Source organism: Anoplopoma fimbria, chromosome 6, assembly GCF_027596085.1.
Source record: "Anoplopoma fimbria isolate UVic2021 breed Golden Eagle Sablefish chromosome 6, Afim_UVic_2022, whole genome shotgun sequence".
NCBI classification, from domain to species: Eukaryota; Metazoa; Chordata; class Actinopteri; order Perciformes; family Anoplopomatidae; genus Anoplopoma; species Anoplopoma fimbria.
Window position 1 is genome coordinate 25,330,553 of NC_072454.1, and position 19,302 is coordinate 25,349,854.

The 19,302-nt window shown below is 39.6% G+C and overlaps 1 protein-coding gene across 1 annotated transcript; it reads left to right on the top strand.

The window, feature by feature from the left end:
• Window positions 1-1,134: 1,134 nt before the first annotated feature.
• On the top strand, window positions 1,135-18,663 carry LOC129092024 (B-cadherin-like). Its single transcript, XM_054599772.1, has 18 exons — window positions 1,135-1,445; window positions 2,566-2,680; window positions 6,149-6,237; window positions 6,667-6,879; window positions 8,095-8,235; window positions 8,677-8,832; window positions 9,325-9,469; window positions 10,122-10,294; window positions 11,101-11,229; window positions 11,542-11,727; window positions 11,934-12,178; window positions 12,885-13,027; window positions 13,180-13,271; window positions 13,876-14,008; window positions 14,226-14,444; window positions 16,178-16,308; window positions 17,143-17,286; window positions 17,686-18,663. Exons 1-18 carry the CDS (start codon window positions 1,380-1,382, stop codon window positions 17,899-17,901), a joined length of 2,736 nt encoding a protein of 911 aa, XP_054455747.1. The 5' UTR covers window positions 1,135-1,379; the 3' UTR covers window positions 17,902-18,663.
• The last annotated feature ends 639 nt before the right edge of the window (window positions 18,664-19,302 follow it).

Consider the following 19,302-nt stretch of genomic DNA (forward strand, 5'->3'; position numbering starts at 1 on the left):
GAGGAGATAGGGAGAGAGAGAGAGACAGAGAGTGAGACAGGCAGAGAGAGAGAGAGAGACAGTCAGAGAGAGAGAGAGAGACAGAGAGAGACAGGCAGAGAGAGACAGACAGACAGAGAGAGAGAGACAGTCAGAGAGAGAGACAGGCAGAGAGAGAGAGAGAGAGTCAGAGAGAGAGACAGGCAGAGAGAGAGAGAGAGACAGTCAGAGAGAGAGACAGACAGACAGGCAGAGAGAGAGAGAGACAGACAGGCAGAGAGACAGACAGACAGATAGAGAGAGAGACAGTCAGAGAGAGAGAGAGAGACAGTCAGAGAGAGAGAGAGAGACAGGCAGAGAGAGAGAGACAGGCAGAGAGAGAGAGAGAGACAGGCAGAGAGAGAGACAGTCGGAGAGAGAGAGAGAGACATACAGGCAGAGAGACAGACAGACAGAGAGAGAGACAGTCAGAGAGTGAGACAGGCAGAGAAAGAGAGAGAGAGAGAGAGAGAGAAAGGGGGAAATAAAGAGAGAGAGAGAGAGAGAGAGAGAGAGACAGGCAGAGAGAGAGAGACAGGCAGAGAGAGAGAGAGAGACAGTCAGAGAGAGAGAGAGAGACAGGCAGAGACATAGAGAGAGACAGTCAGAGAGACAGACAGACAGAGAGAGAGAGAGAGAGACAGACAGACAGTCAGAGAGAGAGACAGAGAGAGAGAGACATACAGAGAGACAGACAGACAGAGAGAGAGAGACAGTCAGAGAGTGAGACAGGCAGAGAAAGAGAGAGAGAGAGAGAGACAGTCAGAGAGAGAGAGAGAGTCAGAGAGAGAGTCGGAGAGAGAGAGAGAGAGAGAGAGAGACAGACAGAGAGAGAGAGAGTCAGTGAGACAGGCAGAGAGAGAGAGAGAGAGAGAGAGAGAGAGAGAGAGAGAGAGAGACAGAGAGAGAGAGAGAGAGAGAGAGAGAGAGAGAGAGAGACATAGAGAGAGAGCAGCGTTGTCAGTAAGAGGAAATGAGACAGAAGGTTATATAAAGCAGGTCATGTATCGCAGATACTGAGAGCTACTTGCTGTCAGTGTTTCGTGTGTTTCGTGTGTTTACCTGCTTTCTGTCCCTTAAAAGGCAGCGACAGAAACCGGCGGTGTCTGTAGGTGTCTGTAGGTGAGCTCAGCCTCTCAGCCTCTATGCCCATATCAGGAACCCGGAAGCTGCGCACCTGTAGCTGACGTCACGCTGTGAGAGTACCTGCAGCAACGCGTCCGGCTGAACCCAGTCAGTGGATCTACCTGAGAGACAAAGACACCTCGACGGAAGCTCGCAGAGGGAATATCTATTTAAAAACCAGTGAATTCTTTTACCTTTTCTGTGTAAAGGACCCCAGTGAGAGGATCCACAGGCCGATGGGGTTCTCCGCTCGGTTCTCCGCTCGGTTCTCCGTTTTGTGCGTTTTAATCGTCGTTTTCCAGGTGAGACTTCCTTCATTATAACTCAACGTTAACTCTCATTAAACACTGTTTGTTTTAGTCTTTGAGTGTTTCTGTATCGAGCAGCTCTTCACTTATCTCCACTTTATTATCACCGCACTTGTCTGAACAGTAATTAACTTAAAGGAGCTCGTTGTTCGGGTGATAATGACGAACTAAATTGAAATTTGGCCTAAAAAAAATGATATATAGAATCTCAAGTCATTTAAAAACAGTGTTTTGACAAATATGTCACCCCTTGCATACAAGTAAGTTTTAAATCGCCATTTTTAGAGTTTGGTTCTTCCTCCCACGGGCCTCGCCCTAGTTCCACTGATGACGTCTGTCTGCAGGTTAAATATCAGTTAAATAAGTTAAATATCAGTTAAATATCAGTTAAATCAGTTAAATATCAGTTAAATATCAGTTAAATATCAGTTAAATATCAATTAAATATCAGTTAAATAAGTTAAATATCAGTTAAATAAGTTAAATATCAGTTAAATATCAGTCCGACATGTTAACATGGTGTAAAACAAAAGTCATTGCTTGCAAACACGCATGTCATTACAATAAACTCACAACAATTGCTTTTACTGTGATATTTTAATAATTTAGGGTTTCTTATAATATGCGAATTATAGTTTTTTACAGAATCAAGTTTCTTTTTACAGTTTTACACTTTCTTTTTTAAAGTAATTAATAGACCTAGAGCAACAACTTTGATAAATCATTCAATTGTTATTTAATTGAGCCAAAAAAAAACCAAATATTTCAAGCTACATCTGTTTTATATCATTTTATATTGCCTTTGAGCTTTGGACTATTTGTTGGACAAAACAAAGACCATTCAAAAACATTATGTTGAGTTCTCAGTACTTGGTATGGGCATGTGTCACCTTTTTTCGACATGACATAGACCAGCTAATGGATCCCCATTTTATTATTTAAATCGGTAATTCAATTATTTGTTGCCCTATGACTCTGTGTGGCCGTTTATCTACCTCAGTTCAGGATTAAACCAATGCTGAGTGATGTGTTTTAATCACGTTAAATGCCTTATGATTGCACATTTCCATACATCTGGATTATGATTAATAAGAAAGTATTTTACTTCTCTTAGGCCTCAGCTTCAGGGACTACTGAAAAGCCAACATGTGTACCTGGATTTGGGTCGGATATGTTGATTTTCAAAGTGTTCAGGAAGCACTTTATGAAGGGCGCAATACTGGGAAAAGGTACGTACAAACCAGGAAGCTGCTCTCTCACTCACTGGCGAATGTACACCACAAGGAAATGGTGTGGTGTTCTTTTCCAATGTTCAGTATTATGAAATATGGATTTTTATTTTTTTTACATTTTAGCTATGGAGGCCTCTAGACCAAAGTTAAAGTGATAGACTAAACTCCTTAGCTTTGTTACGGCCCTCCTCTGGCTCATTTGGCCTTCTACAGATAAGCTGCTCACATTGTTCTCATCCCCAAACAACCTCAGGTCTCAGCTTGCACTCACTCTGCACTTCCTGTTACCTGCAGGACAAAACAATGTCCCTGATCCTGTTTTGCAGGCCTTGCTTTATCAAAGGATCGAAAAAAAGGAGCACTACACAGCCGCAGTTTTGCATTTTTGTCAGGTCATGGAAGTTTTCCACTGTTTACTTTTTCCCTAACTGTCTCATAAGAATAGCTTACCAACTTCTTTGGTGTCGCCTTTGTCTTTGTCTGATTTGTAAAATCATGGAAGAGCCACCAGCTTCTGGTGTACAGGAGCATGTGTAAACTCATAGGACAACCAAATCAGATGCTAGGGTGTCTTGTGATGCTTAGTCATAATACGCGGTCTGGTGCTGTGTGGCAGTTTTACAGTCAACAAAACTTGTCTGTTTGGTGGCTGATGAATACTTGTATTCTCCTAGACAATTATGATGTCCTGATCGCATATTTTACTGAATATGTGTGGATAACTATCGTCAGTAAGACTTTATTTTACACTGTGATGATTAACGCTAAACTGAGAATGGCAACATTCTTTTCTGTGTTTTCAGCAGCAGAAATACATGGATTGAAGTTAATGGGTGCGCTAGTGTCTCAATTTGCCAACCTGGACAAAATCTCGTGCCTCAAAGGGCAACTGGCATTTCTATAAATTGATCCTTAGTTGTAAAATGTTCTTGTATAATAAGAAATAATACCTATCTTTTAGTGTACATTGTGGTTAAACTGGATGTTAATTGTCATGTACATGTAAAAATGCTAAGGTTAAGCCACAATACTTTTACATTTTGCCAGCAATACAGTTAACAATCACAATGATGACACCACAGGCTGGGTCTGTACCCAGCTACCTGATTTATTAGTGTAGCAGACGGACACTAAGACCCAGAAGTGATTCTATGCTATGCTAATTTATCTGCAGTTGTTAATATTTAGCCAAAGAAGGTGGCCAAATCTCTTGTTCACTGCTGTTGAATGTAGCTTAGCCTCCCTCTAACAAAACGATGCCTGACAAACTTTAATCCTGTTTTTTTTTTTGTAAGTCTTCATAGTTTGTTACCCAGCTAGCTCCACACAACACACGCAATGATTTCGCTCTCTCTTTGCGTGAAACACTTGATTTCATCAACATTGTTGGGTTAGTCATCAGTCAGTCATTTCCTGGATGTGTAGGTAGGTGAAGGGTATGTGCTTAATGTGAGACAGAAGTCAAACTAGTTATTCTGCTTTTGAAAGCACACCCTATGCTAAACACTAAACCCCACAATGGTTTATTCAACCCCGATGGAGTCTTAAAATCTCTGCTACATTTTATCAACAAAGGGTTAGACACATCCATGCTCTCTTTTGGTTGAAAGATAAGGCGTGTTTGAAAAAAAATGACATGGTCACAATGCTAAACAGCTTTATTTAAGAGATGCATTGTGATAACTGATGCTAAAAATGTCTGTCTGAGGGGCTCATTTGTAATGAGGATTTTGCTTACATTTTAATATGTGCATTGAAAGATATTTTTGTGTAGAGAGTAATTTATTTACAAGTCACAAAATACATTCATGAATCCTTCTATGTGAGTTCATTAATATTAAGAGTGATTTGATCCCATATACAATAGCCATCAGAAGTATTAATTTACTCCAAACCTTAATAATCTTTAATAAATGAAAGTTGCGTCTTAAAAAAAGTATCCTCCCTAAAGTAGAAACCATCTTGAAAACTAGATAGGATAAAATAATCCTTTATTTGTCCCATTGCGGAAAAATGTCCAGGATTACAGCAGCAGAATGGATAGTGCAAACGAACAAACAAGAGAAATAAGTAGAAAACAAGTATAATAAATAGTAATCACACAGCAAATGTATAATAAGTAAATAAACATAAAAAAAAACTAAAATATGTTGTAATCGGACTGAAAATGAAACTCACGTTATTGTGCATGCCCCTTAAGATTTCACAATTTCCTCAATTGTTAAGTCATTGATCATTAAGGAGAACTTGGCATAGAGGTCGTTGCAGCGTATGCATTTTCATGCTGTTTTATTTGGGGACTTCACTAAGGTCATGAATTTGTGTCACAACACATTGATCAACTTGGGTTACAGTAGTTAAAATCTTTTGTAACGAGATATTCTTGGCCAATCCTTTGTGTATCCATATTTTAATGGATTGATATTGATCAGAAGCAAACTCTTCTTTGCTGGACTCTACTGTGTATACCTCAGCCTGCTAGTGTTGCACTGCTTCAACATAGCTCAGATCTACAGTACAAATAATTCACTGCATATGAGAGTAAGAATTGAAGTATGGACATGTTTAAAAGATATTTTTTTCTATAGAGAGCCTGAACTCATCATGGTTACTATTAGTTCAGCAGGACTGCCCAACGGCTGCTGACGTTAACTCGCTCTCCTCCTACCAATCTCAACACAGATTTCTTGTTTAATTCAATTTTATTTGTATAGCCGAATTTAACTAATCATAACATTTGCCTCTGGTGGCTTTGCCATCTGTACATCATACGACTTACTCTTTCCTTGAATTGGGTCAAAGGACAGGAAGTCTTATATCCCCCCAAAAAACTTTTCCTTTTAACGGGGAAAAAAGGAAGACACCTCATGGAGAGCCACCGAGGAGGGATTCCTCTCCCAGGATGGACAGAAGTGCAATAAATGTCATGTGTACAGAATGAACAACATAATCGATCCATATGACAGAGTTGATTGATACAATGAGTCGTAATAGTTGTAGTAGCAGTAATGTTAGGCACAATAATAATTAGAGATAGGATTACTACTACTAAAAAAAAAAAAAACCCAAAAAAAAAAACGGCAGCAGTGGATATAAAATGACAATAAAAGCATTAAAAGTAAAATAAATATTACCAATTATAGTAATAGTAGCAGTGCTATTGTTTATAAGACAGGCTACTTTTTTATTAGCCAGAATACATCATATGCGAGTTCAGCCAGCTTGCATTAAATCAAACCTGTTCAAGCTTGATGTAGAGTTGACCAGAGTTTGGCTGTTAAGTATGTATGATATGGGAGATGCAGCTTTAATCTGTATCACAGTTTGTTAGTAATGACACTAATGTAATGACTTTGTAGAATTCTATCTTAGTATTACTTTATGTTCTGAAGACTTGCCAATTATTTCTTTGTCTTGTATGTACTGCATTTGTGATGGATAACTATTTCCTCTTTCAAATTCCAGTGGCCTTCTCTGACTGCACAGACCGCACAAGATTTCCTTTCAGCAGTGATAACAGCCATTTCACAGTACAGACAGATGGCATATTCAAGGTCAGTAGAGTTCAACAGACTCTATTGTAAAATGAGTTTCTAATGCTCACCTCTCCAAAATCCTCGCACATACTTTGGTGTATGTAGGATTAGGGGATTTTGCGTCAAAATGTACATTTTCAGCAACTATTCACGTGGTTAATTTCAGATATGCAGTAATAAAATGACTCAACTTAGCTGAAGTATTGTGATAGAACCCATATGAGTTCCAAGATGTGACGGCAGTATCTCTGTTGAGTGACTCCTACATGTGTAACTTGAACCCACCTGAAATGCTGCACAGATTAGGTTGATCAGCAACAACACTATTTTTGTCAAACTTTGTTGTCAAACTACCCTCAAGGCTTTTTTCAGTTTTTCAGTTTGGTTTTGTCATGTTTAGGACTTGCATGTTTGACCTTTGCTAATGTGTGTGCGCCCCCCCTCCAGGTAACAAGACCGACTAGTATTCATGGACAGCGGGAATTCTTAATCCATGCCTGGGACTCACAAGGTCGCAAAATGAGTGTTACAGTCCGAGTAGTCCACCATCAGCATCACCATGGGAACTACCACCATAATGTTGAGCATCACCATGGAGAACGCAAACACCACATCCATCAGCACCACCACACTGAAGTGGACTCTACTCATAACACAGAGGTACTGTAGGATTAGAGACACTTTTGAAGGGGCATGAAGGCAAAACCATTTGTATGTTTCTAAACAAAACTTTTTTTATACAATATATTTTATGTAAAATATGTTTTGCAAGTGCCACATTCATCAAATTGGTGTTTACCAAGGGTCTGGAACAATTGACATTGTTAGAGGCAGGTTTGATGGTGAAAAGGCTCTGCATGCAAAGACCAGTTTTTCTATAGAACACTGCCCCTCTGTGGCTGTTTGAATGGCCAAAGCTCACTGGTTCAATTAGTCATTTTCAGTCTTTTTAGTTCAGTCTTTCTCAATGCTGTAGGATGTAAGTTCGGAATCCTTTTTTTTTTTTTTTTTTTTTTTTTTTCTACACTAACTTTATGTATCTTATTAGGAGTACTGTCAAAATTAGCCAAATATGTGTTCTAAAAGACACATGTTCAAACTATTTGTATATCTATTCTGCGCATTATGTACAGCACTACGCAGCTCTGAACTTTTGTCAGACGCCCTGTTACCATTTATTCCTGTTGCTTGCTTAGAAAGTGCCGCAATGGACGAGGAATGGCTAACTCCTGAAGTTGAAATAAGGAGATAGCTATACGTTACCTTCTCATTTAACAAAAAAAAAATCAAAATAAAGGTGTCAGCTTGCTGGAGGCTAAATTGTATGTCATTTCCATTAAATATCACAATATAAAACCAGTGTTTTCTGATAGGAAACGGTGTCACTCTCTCTGTCATCATTACGTTTGTTCAGCTTGACCTAACGTAACATTTCATTTTTTTAACTAATGAAAGTGACATTGTGTGAATCCCCCCATGAGGGGAATTAAGTGCACAAATGGCGGGGGTTTTTCCACAATCAATTATTCTTTGTCACAATTGAATGTTTTTTTTTGGGGGGGGGTTTACTATTAAAATAAATAGTATAATTTAAAATATTTGTTTCAGCATTAGTACTTGTTCATTTATGTATTCAGAGCTTAACAAGATATGTAGGCGAACTGTGAAGTTAACTGCAGAAAACAGCAGGTTTAAACTATGCACACACACACACACACACACACACACACACACGCGCGCGCACCCAAGCATAAACTCTCTCAGAGGGCCAAATGTTAGTCAGTTAACATTTGCTACATAAAGGACCAGTGTGTAGCACTGTGAGCTGCAGCAATGATGCAACATAACTGGCTACAAATGTGCATTTTCTTCCAGAATACAACCGATCGACAGGTGCCCATTCTCCGTTTTCCCGAGACTGGTGAAGGGCTGAGGAGGAGGAAGAGAGAGTGGGTTATTCCTGAAATAAGTGTTTCTGAGAATGACAAAGGACCCTACCCCCTGAAAGTATCTCAAGTAAGAGGAAGAGGAACTTATGCCCCTTGTGCCTTTTCTATTTACAGTACATTCAAATAAAGCATTCTATTTTCTTGTGTGCATCACTCCCTAAATAAAGCCATACCTACAACTATTCATTAACCTATGATAAACAGTTAATTACCTTGTTTTCTTGAGACAAAGTTGCCTATTTATTGTTTTAAATGTTATCACCCATCTTATCGGGGAAATTATAATACAAAAGCAAAGATATTATCACGCGCACTATGGCTGAAATAATTAAACAGCAGTTATCAATGTAGAATATTTTACCCGCTCTCGGTTTCTGTACCTCAGAAATGTAAATGCAGACTAACTCCAAGACAGTAATTTCTGACTGCAGTGAAAACTGTTATGCAATATTGTAATTTTATTGTCAGTGAGAGTGGTATAACTCGGGTCTTGTTTGTTTTTGTCCAGATCCGGTCTAATGCGGATAAAGTAAAGAAGATCTATTACACCATCAGTGGTCCAGGAGCCAGTGAGCCTCCTGTGGACCTTTTCACCATGGACATAACCTCTGGCACTCTTTATATCACACAACCACTGGACAGAGAGGCACAATCCGTGTACAAGGTAAGCACCCTCTCTGATGTTTAATACTCTCTGTTCACTTTTCAGGATCAGACCGGGAGTTATATGGTCAAACTTTGTACTCCATTTCCCTTCAGAATTTGTATTTTAAAATCTGAATCAAAGGTGTAATCTGGCCATGATTTTAGTTTTTAAAGGCTCCAAAAATTTACTTATCAGCCAAATGTGAAGAGATTACAGTGTTGAAGTTGCGTCAAAGACGTCTGTGTATTGTGCAGAGATATTTACTGAAATGAGCATGCTAGCCCCGGCCCGTCCTGTCATGTAATACCACTTGTTCCTATGAGACGATAGTGAGTAACTGTAGCGTCCAGTCTGTCCACAGTCCAACTTGAGAGGATAAAGAAGTAGTGCTGCCCTGGAGGCTTGTAAATAATACATCCATAATCCTTGTGCATTTTATAGATGGATTGTTTATTGATTTAAATTCATGAGTATACAGTTTTATAATTCAAATGTATTTGTCCTATGCAGTTCCAAGCACACGCTGCGACAGATGGTGACAGCAGTGCCGAAGCCCCTATGGACATTACAGTGAAAGTAATTGACCAGAATGACAACAAACCAGTTTTCACTCAAGACACCTTCCTGGGAGAAGTTGCTGAGGCCTCACCAAAGGGTACTGTCAGTGGATCTCATTTAACACTGAAGATGTCTGTTAACGCTCAACAATATTTGTTTTTGTTTTTTTTAGACAAAAGAGCAGATTTGAACTTCTATTGTTTGACCTTTAAGCTTCGATAGAATTACATCCAGGACCTTGGAAAGAAAACTATCGTACCCAGCTTTATTCTGTAAATCACCTCTTTGATTAAGTGCTCTGAATTAGAGCTGCTTGTTTATGGCAAAACTCAACTTACTCATTGACTTTGGATACATCATGCCTTGAGAAAGAAAATTTGTAAGTCTTAACGTTAAATGCATTAATCTGGTGCACTTTGAGAGCTAATGTAAGAGGCTGGATCTATGAAGAATTTTGTGCGTGCGTGTGCGTGCGTGCGCGTGCGTGTGTAAGAGACGCACGGTAAATGAGACAGGGTCCGTGTTTGAAGACTGGTCAAGTGGGTTGCCGACTTCGCCCCAGACAAATCACTGGTCAGTTGCGCTGGGAGCATAGGTCCCAGTCCTCTGGTCTGGGTGTGGAGGGCTGTGAAGCAGCAGAATAATTGTTTTATCTCAATTACCTTGATTTCATCGTTGGAAGCACAAATTGTAAGCCCTATCATGGATACCATGTTCTTCATTTTCACCTCGGACTTCCCTCTCTCCAGGTTTCGAGGTAATTAAGGTTGAGGCCACAGATCTTGACGAGCCAGGTAATGCAAACTCGGAACTCCGCTACCGTCTTTTGAGCCAGGATCCACCTTTGCCCACCGAAGATCTGTTTGAAATCAACCCAACAACTGGAGTCATCAGAGTCAATGCTGGCGGGCTCGACAGAGAGGTGAGCCTTCTAAAACCCTATTTCCCGTCTGTCTTTCATGCTGGTGGGGACCGACTTAGAAAGTGGTTTATATACGTAGGAAGTAGTGTAATTGTAGATATGTTACGTTGGTATGAAACTACTGATTGAGCACTCACACAGCTGATCATGGGAACTGTATGAAAGTTTATAGCCATCTGCTATTGGTTGATCTTGGTTGGAAAAACCAAATTATGTGTATTTGGAAATCTAAGGATATGTGGCTGATATAGATCCACTGATGCAACACCACAGATTCAGGATATTGGTTAGCATGGACGGAAAACAAAACAAAACAAAAATTCCTGTGCAGAAGAAATTCTATGACTTTCCAACCAGCCTGAGGTTGTTTGTAGAACTGACGTTTTCCCATTCATTCATGGTGCAGTCATTGCCATGGGACTTCAAAATGATTGTCATAGTAACATTCATACCAGCTTGCTACTTTCCTCCATTTTGCATTACCAAAGAGAACATTATGGTTATTGCCTTGTTAACCGCTAGGGAAACAGGAAATGCAAATGGCTTTGAGTGACAGAGGACCTAACGAATGCCCCCTGATCAAATAGATAGTGTGGTCTGTTGCTTTTATACACTGTAAATTTCCTTTTTTTTTTTCTATTCCAAGGAACATTTGTCATCATGTAACATCACACCAGCCAGGGCTAATGGGTCATTAGCTTCTTAGCTGTTTTTCGTAATGGATTTTATTTGTCTGTAAAATGACATAAAAAATGTTTAAGCGTTCCAGTTGGTGAGTTTAACTCATTGTTTGTCTCTTCTAACAGAAATACCCAAAGTACACTTTAGTGGTTCAAGCAGCAGACATGAATGGAGAAGGGTTGAGTAAGGAAGCAAAAGTAATACTTACTGTCACAGATAGCAACGACAATGCTCCGGACTTCACTCAGGCTTCCGTAAGTACAACATGATTCTGACACGATATCTACTGTTCACTAAACAACTCCCAGATGAGCACGTCTACAATCTTAGCTCAGCAACCATAACAAGGCACAGCAGATCTGTCAAGCTTCTGAGTTTTCGCCATGTTTCATTTTTTAAGTAGTCGCATAAAAGTTGACCATGTATGAGCTGATGCTTCATGTTAAGTGAACTATAGTAAACAGAGAATCCCATAGCTGTAAAGTAATGAACTAAACTGCATGATGATGCAGATAAGGAAATTAAGGCTAATTTGTCTTTTAACTTCCCCGTTAAATTTTTCCCAGTATACGGCAGCAGTTGAAGAAAATAAAGTGGACGCACATATTTTAACGATGTCAATCACCGATGGTGACGTGCCACATTCCCCAGCCTGGAACGCCAAGTTCACAATTGTCGATGGTGATCCGGAAGGACATTTCACTGTGAAAACTGGAAGTAACAAACATGAAGGAATCATTTCTACTGTCAAGGTAGGAAATGTACAAAAAAATGTAAAATAAGCCTCAATCATAACAATATAAGATATCTGTCAATAAATGTTTTTTCTATTTAATAAATTGTTTTTTTTTGCAGCCACTAGAATTTGAGTGCAAGATGTAAAGCATTATGAGTTGTGAGCCATTTGTCTGATGTCTTGATGAATTGTGCTGCTGTTCTTTTCCTTCCACCCAACCAGGGTCTTGACTTTGAGAAGAGCACCACACACACTCTGTTGGTTGCAGTGGAGAATGACATTGCTTTTGCAATTGAACTGCCCACTGCCACTGCCACTGTGGTGGTGAGTGTGCTTGACGTCAATGAAGCTCCAATCTTTGATCCAATGGAGAAGCTTGTGTCAAAACGGGAGGACCTTCCCATTGACAGTGAAGTGGCACAGTACACCGCTTTTGACCCAGACACTGCACGCAAACAGAAAGTCACGTAAGATCAAACTCTGATGATCTTTGTTCTTTTAAACATGTATTTAAACAAAAGGTTATCACTGCCAGTGAAAATTTGAAAATGAAAAACCAGCTTTAGGTGTCAATTCTCTAACCTCAGAGGGAAACAAAGAGAGCATTCATAACAAAAACATCTCAGCCTGCTAAAATGCTTTAATTTATCTTTAAATCCACTATATAAATACTATATAAGTGCACGAAGCATTTGTGTGATTTGCTTTGCTCCAACATATTAGGATTAAGGTATGATTTTGTTGTGTTTCTTTAAAATGTTTTCTGTTGACATGAGTAAGCTATTGATCCCGCTGAAATGAAGGACCTGTCTCATGTTGCGACCTTTCCCATCAGTAGCTGTTGATAAGGGTTGAGTTTTGTTGATGATAAAACAAAATGTTTGATTATGGTTATATATTGTAATTACTCTCACTGCTGTCAATAATTGCAGCCACCATAACCCTAAATGCTCCTGGTTTATTTGTTTGTTTGTCTTAATGAGCATTTAGCCAAAGAAAGGGTAAAATATGAAATGTCTCAAGCTTAAAATGTCCAAGCAAAAGAAAGGTATATTGCAAATATCAACTGAATATTTTTATGGTGCTCTGTGAATGCCGCATCATGAAACATGTTAGTTGTAATCCGTTTGCTTGCATAGCATTCACTTTCTGTGATTTTCTTGTTTTTTCCAGGTATAGAATAATTCGAGACCCTGCCGGATGGCTGACTGTGGGAAAAGACACAGGCATGATTAAAGTAAAGAATCCAATGGACAGAGAGTCCTCTTTCGTCAAGGACGACACATACACAGCACTCATTGGTGCATATGACAATGGTAGGTGGAAGGCCAGACTTGTACACACACATCTGCTTTGCTGCACTGCTTTAAAGGCCAAACAAAATATGGACTTATCTCACTGTGATGTTTTAGCTTCTATAGAATTTACTTTTTGTCCTGATGTGTGTATGTGTCTGCCACCTCACCAGATGAAGTCCCAGCAACAGGAACTGGTACTCTTATAATCCAGCTTCAAGATGTCAATGACAATGCACCCACCATTGAAGAACGTTCTATCAGGGTGCGTCTCCTTTCCCAAAACAGTATTTAATGCAGATAATATTTAAATCCACATGTTTTGGGTGCAGAACTTGTTATCTGTGATATGTAGTTTAATATAAATGACACAAGGCAATGCTGGGTTTAAACCTGGAAGAGCAGATGGGGGCTTCCGTATATGGACAGAGGGGAGTAAGGCAAACTGTTAATCTCTTCAATGGAGGAACAGGTCACAAAGGACTGTTGTAGGAAAGGCTTGATTTATTTCTATGATGGGAAAATAATCAAAAGATGATGGACAGAACCACTTCTGTAGAGATCCCTCTGGAACATAAGATTTAGGGTGTAGGCATTCATTAAAAGAATGCAATGTTGTATTTAAGGTTTTGTTTTTCTTTTTTTGGGACTTGTGTGTGTGTTTTCTCATTGTGTTTTAGGTGTAAAGTGTTGTTATTGTGTTGTATGAAAGGTTGGAGTTAGTGAGGTGGAAGGAGGGGAACCTTGTTTGTCCTTGTCATTTGTACTTATTGATGAAAACTAATAAACATCGTCTGTCGCGATCACACAAAAGCTTTTGTGCAGTAACATAACAAACAAAGAACGAGTCTCTCATTGTGTTTCCTCAGATTTGTCACAAGCAATCGGTTCCTCAGCTGCTGTCGGTAACAGACAAAGACGGCCCGGGCTATGCTGCTCCATACACCGTATCGTTACGGGGCATGTCAAAGACCAACTGGACCGCTAGGATGAACGAATCCAGTATGTACACTACTAATACACAATAAAAACAAGTTGCTTTTACACATGGCAATTCACAAACTTGTAACCATCCAGTCACTGTACGCACCAATTAATCACCTAGCCAAATTCCTTTTATGTGTAACGTTCTTGGCAATAAACAGCTTCTGATTCAAATTAATTAAATAAGACAAAATGACAGCAGGGCCTGTAAAGTCAATTTTCCTCTCTGTTTCAGAAACTGGCATCTTACTGAATTTAGCCACTGAGCTAGAGAGGGGAGAGTACACTGTGGTCCTGACGGTTGCAGACAACCAGGGAATGGATCAGGACAGCACTGTCAATGCCGAAGTTTGTGACTGCACCGGAGAACAAGTGATCTGCAAATTGCGTGTGGCGGGTGGCACTGAACTACCTGTAATCCTAGGAATACTTGGAGGCATCTTGATGCTGCTTAGTAAGTCTGATGTTTGACTTTATTAATGTATGTAAAGGTACTTGTCATAATTTCAGGGACTGTAAACACAAAGGAGAAGTCATGAAGCTTTGCATCACAACTAGAGTTGGAATCAACTTGGTCCTAAGTATGCTGTGGGTAGTGTGAGCAGTTTGAATATTCCAGTAATGTGAAAACAGTTGTACAATCTTTACCAAAAAAAACTACAAGCTACACATTTATGTTAAAAGGATTATGTAATGTTTGGAACTGCATCGTTTTGATGAGTAAATGTAGCCGGACCGTAAGTACTAGCCTGACAGCTCAACTGATGGTTGACCGTTTTAAAGGATAAGGTTGGTGAAATAGTGCATTTGTTAGAGACTATTTTCAGAGGCGGATTCTGGGTTTGAGGGGGAGCTATGGGGAGCTTGGCTACCCCGAAAGACACAAAAAAAATATTTGAGAAATTTAGGGAGTTTTCTGTATAAATTTCCACTATACTATTTACCTAAATAACACAGCTGAAGTACATTTAAAGTAAATTTAAGTTATTTAAATCAATTGAATTTCTCTGCATTTCATCCAGAAAAAAAATTACCTGCATCTGAGCTGTTCATTAATATTTGTTTTATTCTGTACAAAATAACAAACCCCCTGCTGTCTCAAGGGAATTTCTTTCTTGAAAAGTGTCCTCCCGTGTTTGTTGCTTACTACACTGAATATGTATCTACAGGATCTTGGCGCAAATTACAGTCCCATAGTGTGTTTTGTTGTCGTTTATAGTGTGTAGTCTTTTACCGCCGGTGGCGGCTCAACCCTGAGTGGAGTAAACACCTGTTTTTGGAAGGATTGGATCGGGCTCAGGAGCAGATGCTATTCGTAAAAATATGCCTGAATTGGCTCTGATACAAATCTTTGAGGGGGGGGATCAGGACATCCCAAGTTTCTATCCAGTGTTTTGATATAGTTTGATGCATATGTCATAAGAGTAGCATAGCAGCTTTAAGGAATAGCTGAGTACGTAGTGTGTTTACGTGTCTAGCTGCCCAGCTGCTGGGTAAAGCGAAGGGGGTTAACTCTGAAGTGAGCATCGACTTCCGTCCTGGAGGCAACACAAATTGCTCCCGAAGGCTTGCCATCGGTGTGGACTGGATGTTGTATGAATGTTAGAGTCTGATGGTGGCACCTTGCATGGTAGCCTGTCATCAGTGTGTGAATGGGTGAATGATATGTAACATACTACTGACTGTAAGTCGCTTTGGAGAAAAGAGTCTGCTAAATGACTGTAATGTTCCCTGTGCTTCTGGAAGCCGATGTTGGAATAATTAACACATGGTCTATCTGTATTTGATGGTCTATTTGTATTGTGACATTTCTTCTGGAATGTTTTACTGTGCAGGGAGCATTGGGTGATTGATTAGATGTTGGAAAAGCAATCTTGCTATGTTTTCTATGGACCAAAATCTGAGGCTTTGGGCATGTTCATAATTGTCATTTGTGTTGTTTCTCAGCAGAGATGGAACGGTTAACACATTCATTTTCTGTTTCTTTGTTGTCACTGGTTATATATGCTCTATATTAAATGTATTGATGGTATACTTTGGCGCGTAGGTGAGCAGATTCACGTATGCGTGTGCACGATACCCCTATACTATCAGCACATCACCTTAGCTTTCTTTGCCCTGCAGGAAATGGTAGGATTTGGTGAATCAGGGGTGTGTTATATTAAGCTTTGTTCTCTGTATATTCAGTGCTGGTGTTGCTGCTGCTGCTTTTCGCAAGACGAAAAAGAGGAGAGCAGAAGGTACCTCTACTGCAAGACGACGACATCAGAGACAACATCTACTGCTATGATGAAGAGGGAGGCGGGGAGGACGATCAGGTAAATTAAAACTGGGGGTTTGGACTGATTGCTTTATGACGAGGCTCAATCAGGTGCACATCATACCACATCATATCAAAGATAATGAGCAGCAACAGGAAAACCCAGTGAACCCAGCCATTGGTGATAAGGGCTGGGTGATATAATTATCATCATTTAAGAATACGTATCCTATGGAACACATGAAAGAGTTTTTTATGCAAAGATTAGTTTTCCAATAAGTATTCAAAAATCCTGCAAAAGTAGCAATACCACACTGTAAACTCATTTTGCAGACAGAATGACCCTCTTTCAGAGTATCATTATTTACATCATTTATATTGCTTGATTATCTACATTGAAAGCAGCATTTCAATGTTTTAGGTAGTTGAGTTATAGCTAATTTTAACGTAAAATATTGATATTGAGTATATTTATATTACTCTGAAATGTACTGGACTAGAAGTATGAAGTTTGACTTAACTTGGGTACAGTACTTGAGTAAATATAGGCAACAGTCGAACACAGTTCATTGCATCAGACATCAATTAGATCATTCTAGATATGATTTTTTTTTTCATACATTTGCCATATGATAAATTAACCAGTAATAAAGTTAATATAATTGTGATATTAATTTGAAAGTATATGGCCCACCCCTATTATGTATAATCTAAACATTTATGTCAAATAAAATGTCCGCTTTAGGAGTATGGATAGGACAGTGTGTAGATTAACAGCAGGAGACATAATACAAATACCATCAGAAACATGGTTTAGATTTATTACGCACCAACATACGTTTTAGTGAAATGAGAGATGCAGTGGTGTAAACCCCTACGTGTTTGCCATCAGGACTATGATCTGAGTGTTCTCCACCGTGGTCTGGACAACCGGCCCGAGGTTTTCAGAAACGACGTGGTGCCAAACTTCATGCCGGCTCCTCAGTACCGGCCCCGGCCCGCCAACCCAGATGAAATCGGCAATTTCATCGATGATGTGAGTGAAACGTTCAAGAGCTCGTACAAACATATTCGAAACATTGTAAAATAGGTGATTAATCACTCCTCCTATAAATGAGTGTGTTTTTAAAGCACATATTTGTTTGAAATCACAAACCATCCCATGTTGACACACGCATTATTCCAAAGAGCTTTTTTATTCTCTTATCATATATTTTATTAACACAAGCTGTGAAATGCTTAAATTCAAACCCGGTGAGGTTCCTTTTGGTATCCCAGTTGATTATGGTTTATTTGTCACGGCATGTTTTGTTAATGTTGTCTAATAATTGCTGCGTCATCCTCTCGCTCCATCTTTCCCAACCTCTGATTCTGCTGTATATAGAATAATGGAATTCTGTTTAATGAGAACATTTATCCTCTGCGCCTCTCTCAGAACCTGAAGGCAGCTGACAATGACCCGACGGCACCACCCTACGACTCCCTGCTGGTGTTCGACTACGAGGGAGGCGGCTCTGACGCAGGAAGCATGTCTTCTCTGAACTCGTCGAGCAGCGGAGACCAGGATTACAACTGCCTCAATGACTGGGGACCCCGCTTCAAGAAACTGGCTGACATGTACGGAGGAGGGGAAGAGGAGGACATGCTGTAAATGTACCAAATAGAAAGTAACATTGATGGATGGATGCACATATGGCTGTGTGTAAATTGTAGATTGTTTTAAGCATGAACTGATTGATGACTACATCCCAGGGAAAGTATAGTGCAGCCAGACATCAGTAGGCACACAGTTGTTTCCTGTGTGGGGAGTGAGGTTGGTTTTTGCCAGTTCAGTCCTGTCAGAAGCCAAAGGATGAGTATTTTTTTATTTTTTATACATGAGTTCTGTCTGGCATAGTACTAAACAGAGATCTAAAAGACAGGCAAAGACTAGCTTTGCTTTTTGTTTATTTTCTGTTCATTGAGACATGGAGCAACATCAGTCTCGATGTTGATTCATGGATTTTGTGCAGATATTTCCGCCTTTGTTGTAGCTTACTGGGCCACACTGGACATACACCAAAGCTTGCAGTTGCACTGGTAACGTTTGTGTATTTTTGGCAATGTATGGTACTAAACGTTTTTGTTTTTTTTATGGCGTTTGTACTACTGCTTCTGTTAGATTTCATTGTTTTGTGTTTGAGTAGTGAAATTTCAAATGATCAAGGGGAAATCAGGTAGCCAGCCAACTCCACATCACCCTCTAACGGCGGGGCCAATGAGTTATGCATTATGCTTCTGAAGATGCTTTTAGTGTCTGTACAGTTGACATCACAATGTAATGTCAAAACACTTTTTGCCGTTACCTCTAGTGGTACTTTATTGCAAATGCTTTGTTAATTTTGAATTTTTTATAAAGTTATCTTACTACAATAATGGATTTTTGAATGGTCTTTTCTTTTATTTATGTAAATGAGTCATTCAGTAAACATTTTTGGACATCCAAAATTTACGGTAAAGCAAAGCAGCAGTCATAACAAAAGCAGTGCAAAAGACAGTCAAGTTCCTCAGGACTTTCTATTCACCCTGGCTCATCAGACCCCTGATACTTAAACTGCCAACTGTGTCTGCCTGTACCACACATGCAAGTCCGTAAACTAGAAACAAGAAAAAGCCTGTGATTCCCGTCTCCCTGTCCAATTGAGTTGCAGCACAACACGATCCTTTAATGGGAAAACAACCAAACCGGGTGATGTCACCTTATGTGGATCTCCAAACTGCCACTCACCTCTGGGTGGCAAACATGCATCTGGCATCACGCTTTCCCATTTAACAAAAAAAAACAAAACACACACTTTGAAAACACTGTTAACAGATAAAGGAGATGTTGTGCAACCACAACAAACTGACACACCTGCTGCAAGCAATAACTTTATCCCAAACAAAAAGGTGACCAACGACATCACAAAGAATGGATGAGCAGCTTTTAATTCATCATTTTAAACCAACCCAACTACGTTCAGACCTCAATAATAATTTACCGCTGAGCAAGGACGGCCTATCTCACCAACAA

Coding starts and splice junctions, on each gene's coding strand:
- LOC129092024 (XM_054599772.1), top strand. CDS start 1,380: ATGGGGTTCTCCGCTCGGTTCTCCGCTCGGTTCTCCGTTTTGTGCGTT. Junction 11,728..11,933: donor GAATCATTTCTACTGTCAAG/GTAGGAAATGTA, acceptor CCACCCAACCAG/GGTCTTGACTTTGAGAAGAG. Junction 14,009..14,225: donor CGCTAGGATGAACGAATCCA/GTATGTACACTA, acceptor TCTCTGTTTCAG/AAACTGGCATCTTACTGAAT.